Here is a 25491-nt window from a genome sequence, read left to right as displayed (position 1 = left end):
ACCGAAATTCTCCACAGTATAATGCAGGATATGAGAGAAGTAAATCATTAGACGCAACGCCGATTAAAGGATTAATTATACGCGGAGCTTGAAATTACACGTGGAGTTCTACGTGCTTTGTTGAAATATACATTTTATTGGATATTCTCGCGCGCACTTCTCTTCTAACATAATATAGTTCGAGTGTCTCGAGATTTTGCGTATGTGGTAGCCCACACGAAACAAAGAACTTTACCGGCGTTTGGTCGCACTATCCTGCATGGGCGATCCAAAATGGACAAAAGGACTCTGCATCTCTCTCTATCTCTCCCTCTTCCCTCTCTCCCCCAATATATATATATATATATATATATATGTATAACATATAATGTGTGCACATATACATATATACATATATACAGCAAGTCTCCATTGTATCTGTTTAGCCAACCAGTGTACATATATATTTGCAGACGGCTTAGCAACTCTCGAGCAGTCTACTATCCCTCTTTCAACACGAAATTATTCCCACTTTTGGCAAGTATTCTTCTCTCGGGAATAAAACTTTTTGGATAAACAAAGCGCTAACTACTCGACGTTAATTCAAAGTGCACCGAGCGCATAAAACGAACGCGGTCTGTGTTTATGCTTCGATAATAAACTTATTCGATCCTCCATAAATCTAAGCATGCATTCGCGGACGCTGTCGAACAGAATGGCACGCGTCCTTGATATTTAAATCAAGTCGGATATTTGCACGCTCTCTGCCAACGCTTGCATATTCCCCAAAATGATCGAACTATTACTCGAGCAGTGGAGAGGAGAGGAGAGGAGAGGAAAGGGGAGAGGGAGGAAGCCGACGCGCTATGTACGTGAAATGCTCGTTTGGTTATCTAATTCTGCTGGAAGTTAAGCGCCTATCGCTCCGCATGCAAAGTGCATTCGAGAGGGTACAGTGCGGTTAGTTACAAACGGACGGCAGATCCATCGTTGATTCGAGGCAGATTTGTTGGGGTAACAATGCCCGTATATATCCGCGCAAGCGGCGCGCGCCTCTTCGTTGTCAGTGTATGTGTGTATATGGAGCACCGGAAATTCCTTTACGTTTAAACTATGCCGCTGACTTACGATTAGAAATAAATTCCGCAAAGAATATTTGGCCTCTCGAGGGATCTGTCAATTTTGCGTCTTAAGCTAATTAGATAATTATTAATCCCGTAACGATTGTTACAACACGGATGCTTCCTGTTCGATTGAATTGATGAAATACAGTCATTTAACGAAATACAGTCCAATTATCAGTGAATATATAAATTTATGAATATATTATCAGTGAATATATAAATTATCTAGGAAAAATATGTAAATATAAGATTTCACCAAAATTGCAATATGTAATAAATGCATGTTAGAATGATAATCATCTGTCAGAATGCATAAACCACATGCATTAAAACAAGAAAGTATAGCCCAAAGTTACAAATTATACAGAAATTGACATATGAAAAATGCATAAAGAAATTATATAGTGGAATATTCGATATGTTTCAATTATAATTCTATTAATATGTATGTATATGCATTCCCGATGGAAAAAAAATGAGAAAAAGTAAATTTTAAAATATTTATTTCAATTTAAAAAATATTTCGAAAATATAAAATTTTATTATCTCATATATAAAACCAAATAATAAATTTTACATAAACATGAAAAAGTAAATGCAATTTATAATATTTTATTTTTATAATAAATTAAATTAATATGCCGAAAAATGTACTTATATTTAACTAATTTAAGCTAGAAATGGACTGGAAAGAAATTCTGCTTTAATCTTTTTTTCATCATTAATATTATCAGTTTTGCTCTTTATTAATCAGCAAAAATTGTAAATTGTTGACAAACAATTATCTTTACGAACAATAAATTGTTTATTTTATAATTTAGAATATTAAAATATTAATATCAAAATTTTTATATAATTCATTTAAATTCAATATCTTTTTTGCCACAATTTGCTATTACATTTTAATATTAGAATTAGAAATGCATCTTAGATTATATATATATATAATTTAATTATTGATTTTCATCGGATATGTATGTGGTTTTCAATATCATTTATATATATTTACACGTATAAATATTTGGATAAAATTATATTCGGACATTATTATACATTATATGTGATAAAATAATTCACTCACCAAGTTGCATCGGCATTGTGTTACATGCTGCAATTGAAATAATTATTGTACAAATTATTATTTATAAATCATAATATACACAATAATTTTTATATACGTATATGAAAGAAATATCAAATTTTAATTATTATTTTATTTTCAAAAATTATTTATAAAATTATAATTATATTTATTATAATTATTAAAATTATAATTTAATTATAATTTTAAAAAATTTATTTTTCTATTTTTTATAATTAAATATAAAAAAAATTATTCTTTATTAATTTTTTTAAATAATGTACCTTTTAATTAATGTACTTTTTAAAAAGACTGCAGAAAAAATAATTTTTGGGATTTCTGTCATACAAATAAATAGCAATACCATACAAATAAATAGCAATTAAAAAATAAGTAATTCTAAATATTCAAATAAATTAAATTTAAATCAAATGAATTTACTCATTAGCCAATATTTGTTGCTCAGCTTTTAAAATCAAGTTGACATCGAGTTGAAAACATATCCGAAGACATTTAAATTCGCGATATAATAACATTTCGATTATCGATATCGTCACGCATTCCTGATTCTCGACACTTCTGGTTTTCGGCACTTCCGATTTTCGACGCTTCCGATTTTTAATATTCTCGATTTTCGACACTCGATTTCTTTGATTGATTTTTATATTCGCCAATTAATCAGAATCGTTATAACGGATATCTGCTATCGCCATCAAATCTAAATTAATAACAATTGTATTAATAACAATTGTATAATTGTTACACATGATTACACGCGATTAATGTGAAATGAGCGAAAGGAATTTCATTGTCATCGCATCAAAACGCAATAGCGATAAATCACGAATATCGAGAGACATTAATTATCGCGCGCATTACTTATTATCTTGTTGCGATCATTGTCCGTGACAAAAATACGAAATTTTGATTATGCATATATCACTCAGCGTGCTTTATAATAGATTGCGTATTTTAAATGTCGATTATTCGCACCGACCCGGCCGGCGTGTTTAACCACTGTCAGACTACTGAAGGTCGCAGCGTTGGTATGCGTGTATATATGTACAATGTTTATGTGGCACCGGGTGAGCACGTATCAACGCATTCCTTCGCACCGCACATAAACAAATCTTTCGTGTCGGCACGCTATGCACAATTGTGTAAATAATGAATTCAGTCTCGATACTTCATACTTCATAATATATCGCTATTACATCTCGATAGTTTTTTTATTCATTTTACATTCTCGCAGAGAAGATAAAAATATGGATTGATTATACACATCGATTATATATTCAAGAATTGCGATGTTTATGATTTTCGTAAAAGCAAATAAACTTTTAAGTAAATATAATCGATCAAAACTTTCCGCCTTGTTATTTTATGATAATCAATAAACAGAAATAATAAATGAAGACAGTAATTATGTTCATAAAACTTAGAAATGAGAATCTAAATATTGCAATTAAAAATATTATAATGCTTCAAAAAATCTTTTTATGTATGTTAGTTAAAAAATTAGATTAAATTAAGTTATCCGATTAAATTCTCCAATATTGTTACAAATATTGAAAGTATGCTATTATTTATAATAATCCAGCCTATTTAATATTGCAATCGACTCTCTCGACTTTTCAACCACAAATCACTCTTTACGTATAAAATGACGAAATATTATCATGACAATTCTCGATGACAAATAAAATCAATCAATCAAGATAAAAAGCGCTTTTTTGGCAATTAGTATTTTTCTTGTTTTCTTTTTTTTAAAATAAATTATTCAATAATTCTACATCTCTGGAATATCATTTTACACAAGTTAAATTAATTTAATATAGTATTTTCTTTTTAACGCTCTTCACTTTATATCTCATTCTCCCTTTCTCTCTCTCTCTCTCTTTATTTATTCTATTATATATAATCATAAATCTCATATTCATAGTATCCAGATATGTAAGAGATCTATGTAAATATTATATTAAAGTCATACCGCGCGTGTATAAAATTTATATTTTCCGAGAAAATAAAAGTTATACGATATACTTATGCTTATCTTGGAAAAAGAAACTTAATATGCAACATGTCAGTGAATTGACTTCATGTTTCATCTCAGCAAGAATGCAGACACATTTCTTATTTCCATGAAGCATCCCCTGTAACTTCATGGAAAATAAGTTTGATACAACAGCTACCGAGTCTACCGCAAGTTGGACATCACGTAATGCTGTTGTAAAGACCAAACTTTAGCCATCTAGAGTTCCTTTGAACTACATTATAGAATTGAATTACAGGACATCGAATATTCTCATTTTAAATGAAATTGATAGGAGCACTTAAGCATAATATAAATGCATTTAACATAAGAACTGATATTTTTGACGAAATAGTTTAAAATATTTTGTAAAGCAAGTTTTATTGGTCGTCTCTTTTTTGTGAAAAATTGCGCACACATACACACATTGCGATAGTTTTTTTCTTCAGAAAACTACGCGCATTCGTGTAACCTAGTAAAACAACTTTATTGGAAAAGAGATATTTGGTAGAACTTTCAAACGCAAAACATATTCCCTGTCATGCGTAAAGGACGTGTGTTCCACTGAAATAAATTTATCCAACTGCTTGACAAACAGTGATATGCTATGTTCAGCTTTTAAAAAGTTTAAGGAACATAAAAATCACGAATATACATCGATCAATATTTTACTTTCTTTTTCAGGCACAACGATCTACCCTGGAACATACGAAAGTTTCTGAAGAACCAGCTAAGGGAGTTCAGGTTTGATGACCTGAGGGACACTCATCCTTGGTCACGAAGCGCCTGGAGCCATACAGATCTCAGGAGATTAAAGGAAGGCATGGTTGCAGCGCAGGTGAGTTTAATAATAACGGCAATAACAGGAGTTCCCCGAAGTTATTACTTCGGCCAAAGTTCGTCCAACCAATCGTCGAACTGATTCAATGTATCGAAAATTTCCCGTTCAATATCAAGCGTTTGTCTTTATTAATTATTGTTCATATTTATATCGTAAAAGAACGCTTTAAATTTTAAGAATAGAATCCACTAATGCTTTGAAATTTTCAGTGACTTAATGTGGCTTTATAATGATATGTCACTTTTAATTATATGAAGAACTGAACAAATTATATATAAATATAAAGAATAGACTTATATATACAATACAATTAACTTCTTGAAAAAATTATTGTAAAGATACGAGAGTATAAAAAAATGAGTGTTAACATTTCGATAAAATTTTAATTGCGTTAATTATACATATTACGCTCACGTGAATATTTATTTCATCATTTTTAAAATTATAATTTCTCTCTCACAATAGAGAGAGACATAAGTCTAAGTAGATTATGCTTATATTTACTCTTAGCAATAAAAATGTATATAGTATTATATCACGAAAAGAAATGTGAAGGAAAAAAATGTTATCGTGAGATAATTTAAATTTTCCTCAGTTTTCGTAAACAAACGTGGCAATTAGTCGAGCTTAACATACTATTTTCAGCAACTTTATCGCAGCTCGTGAGTGAAAATTAAATCCACGCGAATGAGAGAATCGCATGTCGCCTCGAAGTTACAGTACCGCCAAATTGCAATTAAATGTTTGCACGTAGAATTCAATCTGCAGAATCATCGAAATTTATAATTAATTTAAAGTCATGTTTATCCATCTGATTTAAATTTGAGCGTCTGTCGACTCTCAGAATCGCGTGCAATTGGCCGTTCAATGAAATGTACGTCATATCCTGTGAAGCCTGTTTTGTTCATGGCAAGCATGGGATTATTAATTTATGGCATGCTGTGTACGTAACTCGGCTATAAATCAAACAGCAGTGGTGCTGCGCCTAATAGCAATTAATCGATTTTACGAAGATTTCGTGTCTACGTTTAGTAAACACTAATGCGTAACGCTTGCAAGCTTAAAATATTCCGCGCGAATTGGCGCAAATATCTCGTAATTTCTATCCTAACAGATACGATAAAATTTACATGACAAAGAGGATTACATGCTGTGAAATATGCTATGAAATGCGGTGATAGAAAAAAAAAAAAACATCCGTTATCGAACATATTACAATGACGACAGAATTAACTCTATCTATCTATTGTTACATCGAAACAATTTTCGTGAACAAAATTTTCCGATTAACGCGAACTTATCCGGAATTACCAACGGATCTGATCTCTTCTCTTTTTAACCGTGAATTTAACGAATATAAATTTTCGGTTTTTCCGATCGCGCAGTTAAAGCTTTCGTGCGCGACGCTTCCACCGAGCGATCGTTAATAACCGGGGATTAATCTAAAATCGCAATTAAGATCTGACCATAAAAAATCGCTTCTTGGTTCAATTAACGGCGGAAACGGCTCTTTAACGACCCGAGGAAAATCGAGGCGAACTTGGGCAATTAATTTCCTTCGGTTGCCGTGCTTCACGAGCCGCCGAAAATTTACCACGACACGATCGGTTTCTCCATCCTCCACTCCGAAATACCTTCGATTAATCCCGCGAAAATCCTTTTCGTGCGGCTCGGTATCGTTTCGTATAAACTTCGACGGAGCGCGCGAAACTTTGCACGGAGGATGGCTTCTGACTACGTCTAAGGCGGTCTAAAATAATTCGCTACAAAAAAAAAAAAATAAAAAGTAGGAAGATCAGGATAGTAAACAGATTATAAAAGAGATTTTGGTCTACAGGCAATATTAAACGCACACTTTTCCGGAAAAAATATAAAGAAGAATGAAAATAATTTAACAATGAGAAATTAAAATTTTACGTATATTAATCTGAATAAAAAATATTAATTAATAATTAAAATATATCATGAATAATACTCGAGGAAAACGTTGCACAAATTTATTCCAATGATAAGACTTCCTACAATTTGAAATGTTCTCATTATCAAAAAATTACCTTCCTTTGTACCGCGAGTTGATTGCATTTAAAGCAACTCTCAAAAGAGAGCAGAAGCTGGGAATTTATTTACGGTACTTGTGAAAGGCGCGCGATCATGTCTCTGAAGACGTGAAGTACATAGTCGAGAGTTACATAAAAGAAGAGGAAGATAAAGACAAGACGCGCGCATATATATATATATATATATATATATATATATATATATATATATATACGCGCACGCAAAGTAGCCCGATAGAAAGTTTCGAGGGAGAGAATGCGTGCGAAGATATAAAAATATTCCTCCGATACGTGCTCGAACGTCGAATTTGATGGAGCGTGCTGCATACATGTAAATCGTTGATATATGTACAGCCCAGGGTTCATTCAAACGAGAATCTTGGCTCGTATTAAATAAGCAATGCGACTCGATAGCACGGTAATAGCGGGTATACCGGTCATAGACCCGTTACGGGTGTGCGATATAGCGGGCCCGGAATCCATTTAAGAGAGCCGATATCGAACGACCGCGGAAATGCAGCGTATACGGAGCGCGATATATACATTCTTAAATGCATTGAATCTCGGATTAAATCGGGAGGAGGATTACGGGATTTCGGTCTCTCGATATTCATTTTCGAGGTGCCGCGCGCGTCCTGCGCGTAAATCCGCGCTTTTCCGAACGAGATTCGAAACCTCGTGCGGGAAATCTCGTGCGCGAGATCTGTTAAAACGCATTACGAATTAACGCGAACGTGTTACTCACATTGCTCGTGGCAGTGTCGCGACGCTGGTAAAGATAAATAATGCATCGCGAGGGGTTACATCGATGTGAAACTTTCAATGGAACTTTGACGCGCGGAGAAATGCGCAGAAATTGAACGTTTCCGAACGACGTCGGATAAAAGCGTAATATCGAAGATCACCCGATATATTCTCTGTCGGGGAGAAGCAAAATTTCTCGAGAGACCTTTGAAAATACCAGCGTTCTCGTTAGCAAGACAATCTCGGCGTGATTCAGCTATCAGGAACCGGTTTAGACGCGTAGTTATGGCAGCCACGAGCCAAGTGGTGCCATGATAAAAGGGTTCGAAAAGTCAGCCTTTAGTAAAAGCGCAAAAATGGAGCGAGGCACCTTTGAAAAGGATCGAGGCCTTAGTCGCTCACCTTAACGTTGAGATATCCGCTTACTTTCAAACACGGAAGAAGAGAGGAATACAAACGAGCAACCGCTAATGAGAAGACATGTAAATGCGCGCCATTTATCATCACAATGTAATAAAATTATTAATGTTTAATTATTAAATAGAATATTAATCTGATGCATAATGACGTAGTAGAGCGCATAGTCGTGTTTACCGGCGACATAGCGCTATGTGCGTTACGAGCAATTTTTCATAATTAATGCCAATCTGCGATCACGCCAGATGTGCAAGCTGCAGCTCATAATCACGAAAAAAAAAAAATACGAGGACAATAACGTTGCAACGCTTAATGGTCGGATAATTGCACAAGAGTTTTTCTTTTAATATAAATATCACATTTATACGCGCGAATCATTAATAACGCGATTAAAATTGGAACGCGAGGATTTTGTAATTAAATGGAATAAAAGCGCGCAAGATGATATTACACATAGAAAACCGTATTATAATAATAATAAAGCCACGCATGATGATTATAATATTGTTCAATCAAATCTGCATATAATTTCCATTTAATTTTCATCGATAATTTTTAATTTATTCGTTAATAACAAAATTTTCTAAAAATACGCATATTTAAAAATATTGATGGACGTAGCAATACTGAAGGGAATATCAAAGAGAGGAAAGCGAAATATGAGAGATCTCACACCGACTATATATATATATATATATATATATATATATATATATATATATATATATATATATTTCGCATTATATTCCAACCTCGATAGATCCCTTAAGGTATCTAGTCTGCCAACGTCAGGACGAAAGGGATAACCACTCGGTTATATCCATCGGGGCAAATGCGCACATAACACATACATAACGCATACGTCGTGTGTATACGATAACCAAACCAACCCCGCCTCGATCTATCACTGTCCTGGTTAATTCAGACGGGCTGACTGGTATCCACTGTGGAAGGTTACTCCATTGATCGCGTGCCGCCGACTTACATAGGATCTTACATAACGTCGCGACGTGGACAAGATTTTCCCTTGTAATGATCCTTTTGCACATTCATGCAAGCTTCCTCAATTAAACGCGCAACAGGACAGAGTATAAATACACGTATCAAAATTTCGCCATTATGCCATTACGTATTAAAAATATATAAAGTTTATTTTAATTTTTTAAATACAATTTTTTACAAATAATTTTCTCGCATTTTTTTTTTTTTTTCATTTAGTGAAAATCCAATATAAAAGAAAGCCAAAACATTCCCCATTATTACCTCACCCACAGTACACTAACGCGTCGCAGAATCCAAAGAATCGATACAAGTACTTTCGTTTGAACCCTCGGGCTGTCTATCCGCGAGATTCTCGGCACTTCCAGAACATCACAAATCACGAAAGTGCATTCCAACTTGAGATGAGCCGAAGCTACCCGATTTATCGCGTCTCTCGGTGGGAATTTGCGTTACACCCTCGGCGACTTTGCAGCAAGAGAAGCAATTCGGGGTAAGACGGGAGAAAATTTACGTCTCGCGCAGTTGTTTCGGAATTTTAGATGCATTGCAAGAGGACCGATGGAAGATGAAACGCCAACGGCAAAACACGTTTTTTTTTTTTTTAATATATCTTTTTTGACAACTGTTACTAAATTGAATTTCTATTATCTTTTTCATTTTTCGTTATACATTTTTACATTCAATAAACTAAACGAGTTAGTAATAAAAGTGCAATTATAGCGATTGGATATACGAATAATTGCAGTACCAATAAATAATATGTAATATGTAAAAGATTGTTATTTTTGTAAAAAAAATTAATATTTAAAAGTATTTTGTTTTCATATAAACCGCCATTGTATTCTTAAATAGTAGATAAAATAGAGAACAGTATTTTTACGATTCTAATATTGCAAGAAACTCGTAAGATCGAAATCCGTACATGACATCACAACACAAGATGCGTTTTGAAAATTACACAGCGCCAGATGCGAGAATTAATAAACGAACACGATAAGAAAGAAAGCAATTCCTTAAATCGATTTTTACATGTGCGGTTCTTTGCGAAGTGATCTCCGCGAGGTAAGTTAAAATGGCTGTGTCTTAATAGCCAGTTCGCATTGCGCAGCTACAAGATTGCTAGAACTTATCTCGTACTATGACAAAAGAGAGAAAGAGAGAGAAAAACAAAAAAAAAAAGGGAAAGAGAAAGAAAGAAAGAGCAGGGGGTCCTTACGACCACAGCTCGCCTTTAAGTAGAATCGCAGATACGACACGTTGTGTACACGCGGAGAGGAAAGTATTTTTACGAACGTCTGACCTAAAACTCGCCACAACTACTGCTCGTTCTTGCGCGCGGCTGAGCTAGAAAGGTGCGGAAGGGAAGAGAGGAATCTCGCATACACACATCTACACATACGAAAAGACATTTTGTGAATGTCTGACCTAAAATGCTGCGATAACTGCCTCCTTACGGTATCGTGAGGAGGAATACGAGGAGCGATTGTACCACTAATACAGATGTCGGTATATTTCGCTTAATATCTCTGCATTTTCCGCGATGTAAGATTACGTAGTGCTGTTCGTCTGTTGAAATCAAGTTTCTTCCGCCGTGACGTTTGAAATTAAGATTTCGCATTTAGAATTGAGATTGCTGATAGCGCGAATGCAATCGCGAACTTGTAATAGTGCTTGTTTACGTATGAACATATCTTCATATAGTTATCGTAACAAAGAATGAAAAAAGCCATTAATGGCGAATAATATTTTATTCATTGATAACACACAGTTCGTGTATAATATCAAATAATGTAATACATGTGAGCGAAGCACATTTGGCACGAGAGATGTCATGTCTGATATGATAATGCTCGTTAAGTAAATACCGCGTGCATACTAGATAACGTCGAGTTTGCTTTTTGACGGCTGTTCCGCTGAAAGTATTCATTCAACTATATATGCAAGAGCAATTAGAGTTAAAAGTTTTTCAAGTCTTGAGCCGCTTTCACGTTTGACATACCGACATTAAACCGCGAGAGCGTAGGCTGAACTTTCCGCTCTCTGCCGTTGAATTATTTACGCGTCGCAATTAGCCGTTTCGCGGCTAAAAGTCACCAAAGTGCTCGAAATACAGACGTCCCGAACGTAATTACGGCATCGCGCGCGATTAAAGTCGTCACTATTCGGCTTTGCGATTCGCCACTCCTACAATTCCTGTCAACTGCAGACCGAAACGATAGTAAAAGAAAAACCGAAAGAGTTCCTCCCTCGTGCCTCCTCGTCCGTTGATTTACGGCGCCGCAACGGTAACTTCGCGCCTCAAGCATAAATTCCTTCTGCATTGTTGAATAAAACTTCTCGACGACAACGCGATGCACTTGTGCATAATATAATGCGAAGAATTTGCGCTAAAGTAAGACACCTCGTCCTCCTTTCGATTACAAAACACGAACTTAATGTTTATCGTGTCTACGTTTTGACGATGCCACCCAATGAGACATCAATCGCTTGTATCTTGATGAAAATTTATTAACTCCGCGTATAATCACATTATCCTGGATTCTTTGTGAAAAGTATATGTAAGAACATAATGAAGCTCAACAAAGAAAGAAATCTAATCGCAGGGTTGTTTGAATTACGAACTATAAGGATAACCGACTAAAGTATGCGCATAAATTCTGTAATGTCAAACGGATGTCGTAACGAGTAAAAGAACTAATTATATCGCCGCGCGACGATCTCGCGTGGCACGGTTAAAAACGTTAAGAAATCGCGATCTCTGCATCGCGTGCCTTTTTCAAGTCGCATTACTTTTTTTTTGTAATGCCATGAACAATGTCATGCATAGAGCGTAACCTTAAAAGACGGTACATTCAGAGTCAAATTATTCCACAAACCGAGCCGTTATATTCTTACTTTCGAATGCATTACGCGAAGGGACTCTTAAAGTTTCTGTTATTTACGATCACCGCCGATACCTAGTTATTTAAAATGCAAATTATTCCGTGTTTGCAGACTATCATAATGCGCATTTAATTATATATTTCCAACGCTGATATCAGTTGCTGGATTAAAACGAAACATTATATGTGTCAGAAATATCTCGTAATTAGAATATGAGAATGAGATTAACATTATTATATTTTAAATCAGGATAAACCCCCATAAGCCAATATTGAATACAAGTAATCCTTTGTAATAAATCGCAACATTTTTATCGATTTTAGCTTTAGCACGAGAATAGCCTACTTTACATTTCAGTATTCTCATAATATGTCCATTAATATGATGAATTTTCGATAGAGCTCATCAATATAAAATTAACGTATCTTTTATATAATTAAATAAAAATCATCATTCACATCCGCTTGTTGTATAGAATAAAATAAAACATATCAACATATTATATCTTTGTATCAAAAATAAAAAAAATTGTGAACATTATTCAATATGTTGGTAGATTAAACAAAATATCAAATATCAAATATAAATTGAGTAATCAAATAATTAATTGACTCACGTATTTCCGTTTTATTCTGTTGCAGTTTTGGTCCGCATATGTTCCCTGCTCGTCACAGCATCTCGACTCGGTGCAGTTGGCCCTGGAACAAATAGATCTCATTCGCCGATTGGTTAACAAGCATCAGGAAAATATGGTTCTCGTTACTACAGCGGAAGGTTCGTAGTTTTTATTTCCGCGTATTTATATAAGCTGGCGAAAGCAGCGAAATAAAATCAGGAATACACGAGATATTAGCTTGAAATGTTAACAGCATCGCGACTTGCGAAAATGAAAATTCGCCTCGCGATGTACATTTGGCGTATGGCCAACCCGAATCGACCTCGACTTCCTTCAGTACTTCAAATATTTTCAATTGAAAACTCGCTCGATCGACACTCCGCCTCTTAGGAAAAATATGTGATCGAAGGTGGTCGGCAGGAGAACTTTGGAGAGCCGATCAATTTAAAATACTCGCACGATTTTTCATTCGACAGAGAATTTATTAAATCGCGGATTACAACGAATATTCCACTTAACCCCTTAATGCCGACCATATTACTTGATAATCCGAGTTTCGCCAGGAAATTAATGCGTTACTCGGCGCGGGATCAATCTTGCATAATTGTTCGCTATATCAATTTACCCTCTACAGACTCAGCGATGTTTAAAATTACAGAGATAAAGCCGATGCGATAGGATAAATTTATCCTCATCCGAGCAAACATATTTTTGGATTCCCCGCTTATGACATTTTTTTCCCAGCTGTTATCCACATGTCCGCATTTCTCCTGTAATCTCCGTGTCTCGCATTTTTTTCGCGTGTTGATGAATATTCACGAAAATAAAAGAAAATAACTGAAACGTAGCCCATGGAAACATGTCGTCGGCAGCGCGTGTTCGCTCTGAACTGACTCCGGCGAAATCGCTATAGCATTAAATTTTCATTATCGAATTGGGTTATCTATTTGCCGCTCGACATGTTTGAGATCCTTTAGCGCTATGTCAGCGAGAATCGTTCTTCATCCTTCAGGCATTTTCGTTATGGACTTTCTTTTCAAAAATTTAGAATGCACTTTAGATAGTGAAGAAGAAGTACGGACTGGAAAACGAGCAATCGCTTCTTCAACGTAAGAAGCATCTTTCGAATGTCTTCTGAAGTGTCTTTCGACCTCGTCGAATCCATTTCGGAACGATCCGCCAGAACAGTCGAGTTTTCCAGGTGCGAAGTTCCACAAAAGGATTAAAAAAAGGCGAGAGTGTAATAAGATCGATTCAAGGGAGACGTTTCCCTCTCGCGTCAATTCTCCCCTATTTTTAAAAGAGAGATTCTTACACGGAAAAGACGCGGGGCTCTTCCGCATACATGTATCACTGCATTGAAGAAACTAAAAATATTATGTACGAGAAATAAAATTTATTTACTAATGTCATAAAAAATTAAAAAGAGAGAGAAGAAAAGAGAATTATGACGGTTTAATTTCGTTCGTATTGATAAAAATATGGCAGAGCAATATTATATTACTAATATTTCATGAGTATATTTATACAGAGAGATTATATTTATATAAATATAAATTCACTTTGCGTCACATTTATCAATAACAACAACAAAATGTTACTTTTGTAATTAATTTTGTAATTGATTTTTAATAAATTAGATTGGATAGTAATATTATATAATATTTCCAAAAAAAAGTTTTTATTCTACTAAAATTTTGATGAATATGCCGAAAAATAATCAATAATTCTGAAAATCTACAGAACATTGAAAGTTTGTTTTCTATATTTTTATGATGCTCTCTCTTTTCTCTTTTTCTATTTATAATTTTTTACTCTAAATTTTCAAATGTTTATGGCATCTAAATTATCTTAATTCTTATCATATAATTGGACTTTAATACATACACACAATGTCTCCAAATAATCGATTCATCGAGAAAGAATTTGCAGTTAAGATATTCTATAATTCTATTAAAGAAATGTAATATAAACATTACCATATCGTAAATGCGTAAAATCTCGATAGATTTTCCCTTAAATATGGAAGAAACCGGTTGAATCGTTAAAAAAAAAAGATAGAAAAAGGCGACGACTACAATGTGATGAATCTGCGACATCGAGAAAAAGAATAGAGACAGTCTCAGTCAAAATCTTATTGCTTTATCAATTGATTTTCGTTTGACATACGCATTTCCGGACAAAAACCGATTCGAACAAAAACAGTTCATCAAAATTAGTATTATGTGAAATAGCTGCTTTATTTATTTTTCTGCAAACACTATAAACAGAAATTGCAATTTTGGCACAAATGGAATGATTATATACATACATATCAAATACGGAAGTGACAACATCGAGTGTTATTACATTATGAAAAATGTTTTACGATATAATATGAAACCGATAAAAGAGAGTTTATTTAGAGAAAAAAGCAAAGAGGATTCAGGTGCATTTTACTCAATAAAATTCCTGTCACAATTCTTAATTATTGTTATTATATTGTTTCTTTTTTAACATTCTATTACTTAAATGTTCTATACTCTACGTTTCTCTCTCTCTCTCTCTCTCTCTCTCTCTCTCTTCATTATTTTTAATACGTCATATTTCGCGAAAATGTATGCGCCTGGTATGCCTAGAAAATATTCCTATATTTGGCGAGCAAATATTTGTCGTTGGATTTCGTTGTTCCGCTGTCACAATGCGCGCTGTCTAAGCATAACGCAAGTCCGATGAGTAGATGATGGAACGCAAGAAAGATGCGCGTCGGATGGCAAATTCCAACCGAAATGGAAAAATGTCGGTCCGATGTGCCGATCGTATACTTGGTTCGATAACTCCGAACGTCGACGACTGCATGTCGCCGCTCACATGCATATGTAAATGAACATGAAATACGCATACATTCATATGTACGGACATCTGATTGTACCAAACCGATAGTCCCATATGTCCCGCCGCGACTTTGTCTCCGCTGATTAAAAAGCCAAGGTATTTCAGAGACAACACAAAAATATGTATTTGTTGTAATTTCGTCGTACATTGTTATGCGCTTTGGACCGATATTTTAGAGTATCAAATATATCTCGAGAATGACATTTCCAAGAAGAGATAAATTTCGATGCGTATTATCTATATAAATATATCTGTATTGATAAAAAAATCATTTCATTTTAGGAGCAATATTTGTTCCCCATTTTCCACGTTCTTCGATCGTAAAAAGAAAATCACGTACTCCACTTTACGCGCATAACTCACTCTTTATTCATATTTTTCGAAGCATTGCCTTCGCTTTATTCACAGCGTATTACGTGAGAGTTGATAAGAAGACAAACGATCATATGTCACCGTAAAGAAAACCGCATGCCCGTCTTTTTAAAATTATATGCAAATTTTATGCACATCGGTAGCGCGTTATCTCTTTCGACTGGAAAAGAGAGTGAGGCTGTACAAAATATAGCACTTTGGGGAAGCAATCTGCCAGATGGAAGAAAGGGCGCCGGTAGAACGCGGAAGATGAGAAATTCCACGAGGAATGGAAGAATGTTCTGAAACCATGGAGCTCGCTGTAGTTCCTCCGATAATGTCGAAGAGCACTCGTCTTGGTATATACATACACATATATATATATATATATATATATATATATATATATATCTACGTGCAAGCGTATACATATACATGCATTCGCATGTATGTACGTACAGGCACAGAATCATGCTTATATCCGTAAGAGAGCACGCGAACCGATACATTCGCAGGGACAAATATATCAGTGTTACATGAGAGCGGGTGCAAAAGTATAAATCGCGAGGCGCACTAAATCAAGGACCCATCGACAGCACGCGTTTTATTCGCGTCGCTCCTTTTTCGTCCATTCCTCCATTAGAAGCCGTAATACAACGTAATCGTCAGCCACGTCAGCGGGAAAAATTAAAGCCGCCGGCGCCCGCGACAAATGACATCGCGGTGACGCATTCGATTTGATTCGAGCAGGAAAAAAAAATGCGCATTGTCAAACTTTTTAACATTCATTGACACGGAAGAGAAAAGACACTAGCGCGAGGGTTGAAGGATCCTTGGATCTAAAATGACTTAAGTAGACATGTCGGAAGTTTTCGTACAAGGCTATTGAAAGATAGCTGCCGCGATCTTTTGTCGTAAAATGGGATTATACATTTAAAAAGTATGCAAATTTTAGTACAGGCACTCTTCTACTTACAAACTTTCGTTTTACGAACTTTCGCGACTAGGAACAAAATTATAATTCGTCAGTGCCAACGCTGTGAACGTCCTGCCGCTTGTACGAAGAAGAATGTAAAACAATTTAGTTAAAGATAATGCGGCTTCTGTTTCTTTTTCAATATAATTTGTCTTTCATTTTTCAACAAAAAAATTTAAATAAAATAATTTCGAACTTGCAAATGTCGACTTTAAAAAATAGCGTATCCAGAAATTGTAAAATTGAATTAATTTTTGAAAACGTTTACTCTTTCATGCAAGAGTCCTATAATGAGCTCTTCAATTATTTACATCAAGTTTTCAATTATCGATCGTTGGACCAGCATGCGAGTGATACACATAAACATTTATTAATATGAAAACGTATTAAAAACACACACGGGTATATTGTGACGATACAAGCGCGTACAGGTCGTATTATGTATTCCGGTTACTGCTTTTGTGTGTGATGTTACCTCGCTCCGGAATGTTATTTTTAGAAGCGCGCTAATCCGTTAACGTCAAGTGTATTACTTCCACCTAGCTGCCATGAATTCTTTGTAATTGGATGATAAATTACAGCGTTGCTTTTTCTCTTTTTTTTTTTATCAAACTCATCCGATGCTGAAGTATGCTCAAGAGACAATGAGAATTCACACGGAAAAACGATGTAACTATTACACATAGAATTTGTGTATATGCGAGTGTATTGACGGCTAGACGCTCCCTAATCCGATGTATCCAGTGAGGTATTTTAATCAAATCCGTATAACGCATACCGCGAAATTGAATTGCTCCATACCATCCGGATCTTGCGCCGGCGAATTTGGTTAAATAATTAAACGTCGCAAATCGAATTCGCGGAATGACAAAATGCTCGATTACCCGTTGATTAAGAGCCCAAACTCTATCCGCTAAGTCTTCTTCGATCGACTCCCGGATTTTGGATTTTAGTCGCCCGAGCATCGTCGGCTTAATTAACTTCTATTTATACTATGTAATTAACGATCGTCGCGATGAAACATTCGATAACGACAGGTAATTTGAAAGATTTAATTAATCCAAAGAGATCGGAGACGTCGGATAAGCTCGCTTAATTATAATCCACGTGCATCGCACATTGTGCGTGTCGTAATTGAATTTTACACCCGTATTGTTTACTCTCGCTCTCGTACGGAATAAGAAGGGCACGATGATAAAAATGTCACGTTCAAGTATTTTTCTCCGACAATATTTCGTCCCGACAATTTCGGATCGTACGTATGTCCGTCGAAAATGTTGTCTCAACGCAACTTCGTCTTTGTTTTCCCGATGTTGTGCGCAAACAGAATTTGCAAACTTTCTCAGATCCATTTACCATCGGCATTACTTATCGGGAGCACGGCCGGAACTTTGTAACAGTGTTCCGGCCATTCTTTGATTCAAATCACGTTACGTGCAAAAGATTAGGAAAATGAGATTATTCTTTCGACGATGTAAAAATTAACAGACAAAATAAAAATTTAATTCAACATTAACACGGAGCGTCGAAGAGTTAAAACGTTGTTGATGTTTACGTATATCTGGGATTTATCTAATTGAACGCATGCGTCTGGAACATTTCTCCCCGGCTTATTAGTTTCATGACGCGTGTAATACAAATCCATTGCTACTCTGTCAGAATAATGGTTCGTAATAATGTGATAGGGCTCAGTTCCAAATAAGATTTAAAGTTACACCGTTACTATCATGAATAATAGTGAGCAGACGGAGATACGTAAAATAAATTATGATACAGTAATATATGATTTCAGGTATCGAGAAGGCGCACAAAGAACATAGATTAGCGAGTCTGATAGGGGTCGAAGGGGGCCACGCTGTCGGAGCGAGTCTGGCAGTCTTGAGGATGCTGTACGAGCTGGGCGCCAGATATCTCACCCTCACGCACACGTGCAACACGCCTTGGTGAGTATGCCAACGCAAAAATGCGATATAAAAAAATCATAAAAAAATGTGTGTAAAACGAAACAATAAGGAAACCATAAGCAAAACGTGTTACACCAACATCCCATCACGATGTTACATTACGAGATCGTATAAGCTGCAATCTCGTTATGTGGTCGTCGCTGTTATGCGTTTGCGAATACATACACACGTACACAGGCTCAAGCTTTAATTACGTTAAGTTTCATAAAGTGCACGCTGCGACGAGTCTATTTCGCTTAAATCGTGGAGTTAAACGCTTTAAATACGATTTCATTAAGATAGAAAATTGTACGTACGAATTTTCGATAATAAAAAACTGATTTATCAAATCTCGAATATATATATATATATTTTTTTTTCGCGTCGGAAATATAAGTTTGAGAAAATGCGTCATTATTGCGTTTGTAAACGCAAAGATCGGTCGACGCTTCTACGCATTTCATATCTCATTTTAAAAAATATAAACACGAGTGTCTGCGCACAATAGATGGAACAAGCGAGACGGTGGGGTCAGAAGCCGAAATAAAAATTTATCATCGGATGTGTGTTGATGCGCGAGTAGCGATTACCAGTGTAGAATTTTATCGTCCGGCCGCTAAAAATGGGCCGCAAACCGCGCAATAACGTTGGGCATTACAACGGACGTGCAATCGCGGATGCCTTTACAGCCGGGACTTTTCATCCGCGCTCTATGCCTAGAGTGAAATACCTTTCGGTCGACGGTAGCAGTAATTCGAAGCCATACACAGTTTCGTTCATTTCTCGTGCATTAAAAGCTATCGCTTTGAACGCGAGCGGTAAAACGTTTAACGTAAACGGATTAAAGTTCCCATAATAGTTCGTGCGCGCACAGTAAGATCAACGTTACAACGATATGTGTGTGTGTGTGTAGGTATTTGTGTGTATGCGCGCGCGTCTGTAGAATAATCCACAAAATTCGTAATTTCGGTTTTTTAAAGATCAAATTGAAAAAGATGGCGATTGCAATATCGAGGAATTATATGGGTTCGTGTTACATGGATTATCCAGCTTTATGTGAATTGACATTTCCATCGCCTTTTCAAAATATTTTGGCTATTTCGTAAAATTTTAATTTTCTAGTAAAATTACTTGTGATGGGTAATAAAAAAAGGAAGCGTTATATTTATATTCTGTTATTCTAGAGAGAACAGTATATTCCGAAATCTTTATTTCTCAAGGAACATGGAAAACATGCAATAGCATTGATCTTATATTTTAGATAAAAAGCATTCTCATTACTATATTTATATTAATGGTTGATATTAATTAGAGATTATTAGAGATTATTATATAAAAGAATTATTACGTATAATGAAAAATAAAAATGCATTTTTTTCGTTAGATTTAAAGTAAAATTCTTTCTCTAAAATAAGTAATTCAATTATATCGTGTCATCCCAGGTTTCAGCGTGAAATTTCCCGGTGTAATCCACGGTCTTTCTTTTATACGTCGAGTTGTTTTGTTTCGAGATGAGAACAGTATCGAGCGGGTATGCCGGGTTAAGATCGCAGGTCGTCTGCCCCAGCTGATGCCGCGGCAGACACCGTGGAAATATTATTGCACGCGACAAACAATGAACAAATTCGCGAGTACCGGCCTATTTTTATGCGACTTCAGAAATACAATATAAAACTTTTGGAGCGAATTGACAGATATCGCGAAGTTATTGTATCATTCCCAAGCATCGCTTTTGTGTGAGAGAGATGAGTTCCAATTTATCTATCTCCTCAGATTCTGTATTTCCGCGTGTTTCTATAGTATCGCTCTCCTCCGTTTTACGACGTTCGACAGAGTCAAGAATCGATGCTCTAATATAAATCGGCTTTATGGCATTGTTGTGTTTATGATCAAGATGGATTTATATTATTCTTCCAAACTCTTTCGCCATTTATCGCCTGGAACTTTTCCCGAAAGAATACAAATTTCTGTCAAATTAATTTCTGACGAATTCTCTCGCGAAATTCTCTTGCCATCTAATACTATTATTTAAAGATCACTAAATTAGAGTTTCCGTTTTATTCAATTAAGAAATGCATTCATTACATCGGATTACCCCAAGAAGGCCAAAATTATGTAAAACGCTACTTTTTAAAACGTCCTCAATACATCTCGTGTAGCTAGGAATAAAAGAGAATTCCAGGTTATTTCGCCGAATAATACCTACCTACTCTCGTCATTACGAACGCTATATTACGCGATGCATAATGAGAAACACGCAAGACGGCGATCAACTCGCTCAGTGCATTTATGAGTATATTTAGCCGAGCTTGAGGATACCGCCGCGGGGGAGGAAATGCGCGCAGGACCGCGCCGATAAAAATTGTTAACAATAGACGCGTTGCCGCGACCGACCTCCAAACGCGATTTATTTCCGCAACGGGCGAAACAGGACGGCGTACGACATATTTCATGCATCCCTGCGTTGCTTTGTAATTAAATCTTGCGTGTAACATGATAAATTCCCGCGCGCGGATTAATGTATATTGTAACAATATTATACGCGTCCGGCGAGCATTCGGCATTTTACGACTGCGATAGATAGGCCGATTACGACGCGCGGCCGAACAAAAATGCCTGCCTCTCTAAAAGGCGCGCGCGATCGTAAATTCGTGAAATCGCATCCGTGCGATTTAACCTCGATGCGACGAAATGTTCGACCGGAGGGCGTCGATCCGGTCGCTCGAACGAGAGGGAAAGCCGCGAGATCGAATGATTTAATGACGCGTGCCCATCGTTCATCGCATTTAAATCCGACAGCACGGCCGAAACTTCAAACCGATCTCGAGTCGAGGATTAGTACACGGCGGTCGATGGTTATCGATTATCGCTATCATTACTGCCGCCGCATCATTGCTTTATTCGCGACGGCTTAGAGGATATCGCCACTAATGCGCGCGATTGTCAGCGTGGTATTACCTGGAGTCCTCGAGCTGACGCTTAAAGCACGTCGTATGTCTCGCATAATCCCATCTACATAAGATATTTAACTCCCCCTTTGCCCGCCTCGCCATCAGTTGTTATCGCGATTAGATGTGACGTAACATGCCGTAGAGAATTGGAATGCATTGCGTAATATGCGACTAAAAGATACTTATGTAGATTGAGGAAAATGACTTGTATAGAAAATATTAGAAAAATCTAATTCTCGGTGTTGAACAGAAACAGAAAATGGTCGATTTCTTTCACATACAAGCCATCCAATTCGACGAAACGTCATTTACTTGCACGTTACATGACAGGATCCAATTAACAATACATCACGTTGTAGAAAAATACACTATCGATCCTATCAACGGCCATAGAGAAATGTTCTCGTAATTATCTCGAAATAAAACTAGACAAATTGCCGATAAAATAATCCCTTAAATTTTTTACTACACGAATTTGTCATATCCAGTAAGAGTATTTCACACGCGCAACCTATCCCAATTTTTATATATCTAAATCCGAAAAGCGATTAGATTTTTCGTAAAAATTTAAACTGCTTCGCATTTATTTTAATCTTTAAAAAAAATGTAAAAATTGAGATAGACGGCGCATATAACGTTTTTATCCACTAGTTTGCGACCATTTCGATATGTTTCGTGTGGAGAAAAAAATTCTCTTATTTTTTTTTTTTTCCCGAGAATAAAAGTAAATTGAAAAGCTAAAGATAGTAGCATTGAAATATGTGTGAATTTACTTTGCGAAAATACATGTTGAAACTAATGAACATTACATTGTGTTATATAAATTTAATGAAGTCGCACACAAGAATAGTCTCGAGATCATGCGGAATAGAGGCGAGTTAGTTGCGATATGATTGCAAACCGCATTCATTGTGTGTGTGTGTGTGAGACTCGGCGCAAGCTACTGTGTCCTATGAATAATACTATTGCCGTTATCGTTAGCATTACGGGAGCGTGGAAACCTGTGATTAGAGAGGATTCTATCGCAATAACGTTCACAATTGTCGCTACTGAGTTACTGACCTGTTGGTTCGTTAGGGCAGACTGCAGCACGGCGGATGAACCCGGTCAAGTGCCTCAAATCGGTGGTCTCTCGAATTTCGGCAAGGTGAGTACTAAAACACATGCAAATTCATATATGTCATTTTGATATGCGCGTTGTAATATTGAATTTTTTTTTTTATTTGCAAAGATATAAAAAATATAACACAAATAAAAGTTGTACATATAATGTTGTTATTCATATTAATATAATATAATATTTTATTCCTTCTGAATTTCTCATGAGATATAAAGTGTATTTCGTAAAATTTTGTACAATTATAAATTCACATTCACGATTATGACATCGAGAGCACAATTTTATAAAACATATATCATTCTGAAGTCTATAAAATTACATTTATAAAAAAAATATCGTATGCGCATCTCGCGCTATCGTTTTACGCTTGGTTTTATTTATAAAACAACGAGTAGAATAACGAAGAAAAATAACATGTGAACATGTTATGTATTAAAATATAATACGCATCACAATCTGATCGTGTTCCTTATCAAAACAAATCTCTCGAAATTTTCTGGACTAACAGTTTCAAAGCTCGATTATGGTGTCAAATAGAATTAAAATTTTCTCTTCGTGCTCATTGTGACAGAATGACCGAGTTTGACCGCGTCAGCCATATTCAACTGAGTTTAATCGTAAATCTGGTATGTTCTGTGCCATTTGTATCGATGTGTCGTCCATAAATATACGGATTTCGATGAGAATTTAAACGAAAAATGGTTTCGCCAAAGTGGAACCGAAATGTTTTCGATCCAATCGGAGATCCATTGGAAACGGTGATATTGAATTTATTACCACGGTGATTCCGCGAGGGTTTATGCGTATGCATCAGAAAAGCTGACGCTATAACATCAAAGTAATAGCATCAAACGTTATGATATAACGTTCCTCGTTGCATCGTGATCGTAAAAATAGTGAAATTACGTTAATGTGACATTACAGTATCATGTGACACAAAGTTATTTTCAAGTATTTTGAATATCTTTGTTCTGGAAATTAATGGGAATCAGATATCAAGCACAAGTAGTTTGATACGTTACGCTATAAGTCACATTATTAACAAAACAAAATTACTGTTATACAGTTTATTTAATTAACGAATAAATACAATTACTTTTGCCATTTTGAAAGCGTCGTCTTTCTTCATCTGTAGAATAAAAAATTTCACGAAACTAAATTTCTAACAATCTACCAATCAAATTGATCCTCTGAAAACTACTAAAATGGATGGAACATGTTTCGAAGTTCTACAGCGCTATTGTTAACTTACATGACAAAGGACGGTTAGTCCAAGGGATTAGCGGTCGTTTCCAAATTCCCTTCAACTCTCTGATGCGCCAGTCCTGTCCATTATCGGTAAAGTAGCTACTTAACTTTTAATATGTAAGTTTCATCGTTGAAAGCTTCAAGAACATCTAAAGAATGTCCCTTCTTTCATAAAAAAACAAAAAATATTTTTAAAAAATATATGTTAAATAAACTCGCGCGTATGGGAACTAAAATATTTAATAAAATAAAAAGCGCAAAACTTATCATAAAATTTGATTTAATAAGCAAAGTAAAATCTAAAAAAAAATCAAACAATGATTATAACCAGGCAAGTGGCGATTCTTGACAACTAATGGCCCATACGATGATACAAGATACCATATTGATTTTAGAATAAACTTCGGATACCACTCGATTCGCAAACGAGAGGGCTATTTGTAGGCAATCACTTAAGAGTAATGCCGCCTCTCACCTTTCAAGGATATATCTTCCGCTTGTCAAACTGTAAGTTTTCCGCGAAAGTGTCACGTAGAAGAGTCGTTGCGAAAGTTTACGTTAGGGAATAGTGTGAGCAACAGGACTGTCGCTCGACAGACTTCATCGATCCAAGGCTCAGGAAACAGCGACAGTAAATTTTCCTCGGTCATTTCCAAGTTGCGAAATTGCAATAATTGATTAAATTCCATTTGCACCATTAATGTTGTATCTGACAATGAGTGCTTCATTAAATTTATTTCGATTATTCAAGTAAATTAAATTTACTTCGAAAGCGATTATTAACTCGATTTAAGCAGATGAAGTTCTATACATTTTTAAACTTATTTTTATATCTTTAAATTCTTAATTATTTCATTATCCATGTAGCTTGTATTTGAAGCACTTTCGCGTCGGTTTACAATTAATCGGTTTCTACGTACCATGTTAACCATCGTAGATGTTCCGTAACAGAAATTTTGATTGTGTTTGCGACAGTGGTGTGGTTAAGTCCTCGCCGATCAAGGAGGAATTGAATTTGCACCACGGTGCTGCTTCGAGCTGTTAGTTGCACGCTCAAACAGAACTCTGAGAACTTCACTGTCCTCAATGCAGAGAACTACCTAAAGTCTTGTTCCATCATCGATAGGATTGTGTTAAGGGTGACAAGTTTAGCTAAATTCAAATAACAATCGATACTTGTATTCGCTTAGTTTTTCGTTATTGATATACTTTAAAAACATATATATATATATATATATATATATATATATAT

The 25491-nt window shown here is 35.6% G+C and overlaps 1 protein-coding gene across 1 annotated transcript in view; it reads left to right on the top strand.

Annotated features, from left to right (window-relative positions):
- LOC126850965 (dipeptidase 1-like) overlaps positions 1-25491 on the top strand; it is a gene marked incomplete at its 5' end in the record, with an annotated part of 133372 nt that overhangs the window by 75063 nt on the left and 32818 nt on the right. The window contains 4 exons of the mRNA XM_050594456.1: positions 4901-5054; positions 12802-12934; positions 18770-18920; positions 22949-23018. Coding sequence (XP_050450413.1) covers positions 4901-5054; positions 12802-12934; positions 18770-18920; positions 22949-23018 — 508 coding nt within the window. The remainder of the gene's footprint in view (positions 1-4900; positions 5055-12801; positions 12935-18769; positions 18921-22948; positions 23019-25491) is intronic.

This window comes from Cataglyphis hispanica, chromosome 7 (assembly GCF_021464435.1).
Source record: "Cataglyphis hispanica isolate Lineage 1 chromosome 7, ULB_Chis1_1.0, whole genome shotgun sequence".
Taxonomy (NCBI): Eukaryota; Metazoa; Arthropoda; class Insecta; order Hymenoptera; family Formicidae; genus Cataglyphis; species Cataglyphis hispanica.
The sequence above is the reverse complement of the archived record's forward strand: the minus strand, read 5'-3'. Positions and strand labels throughout refer to the sequence as shown.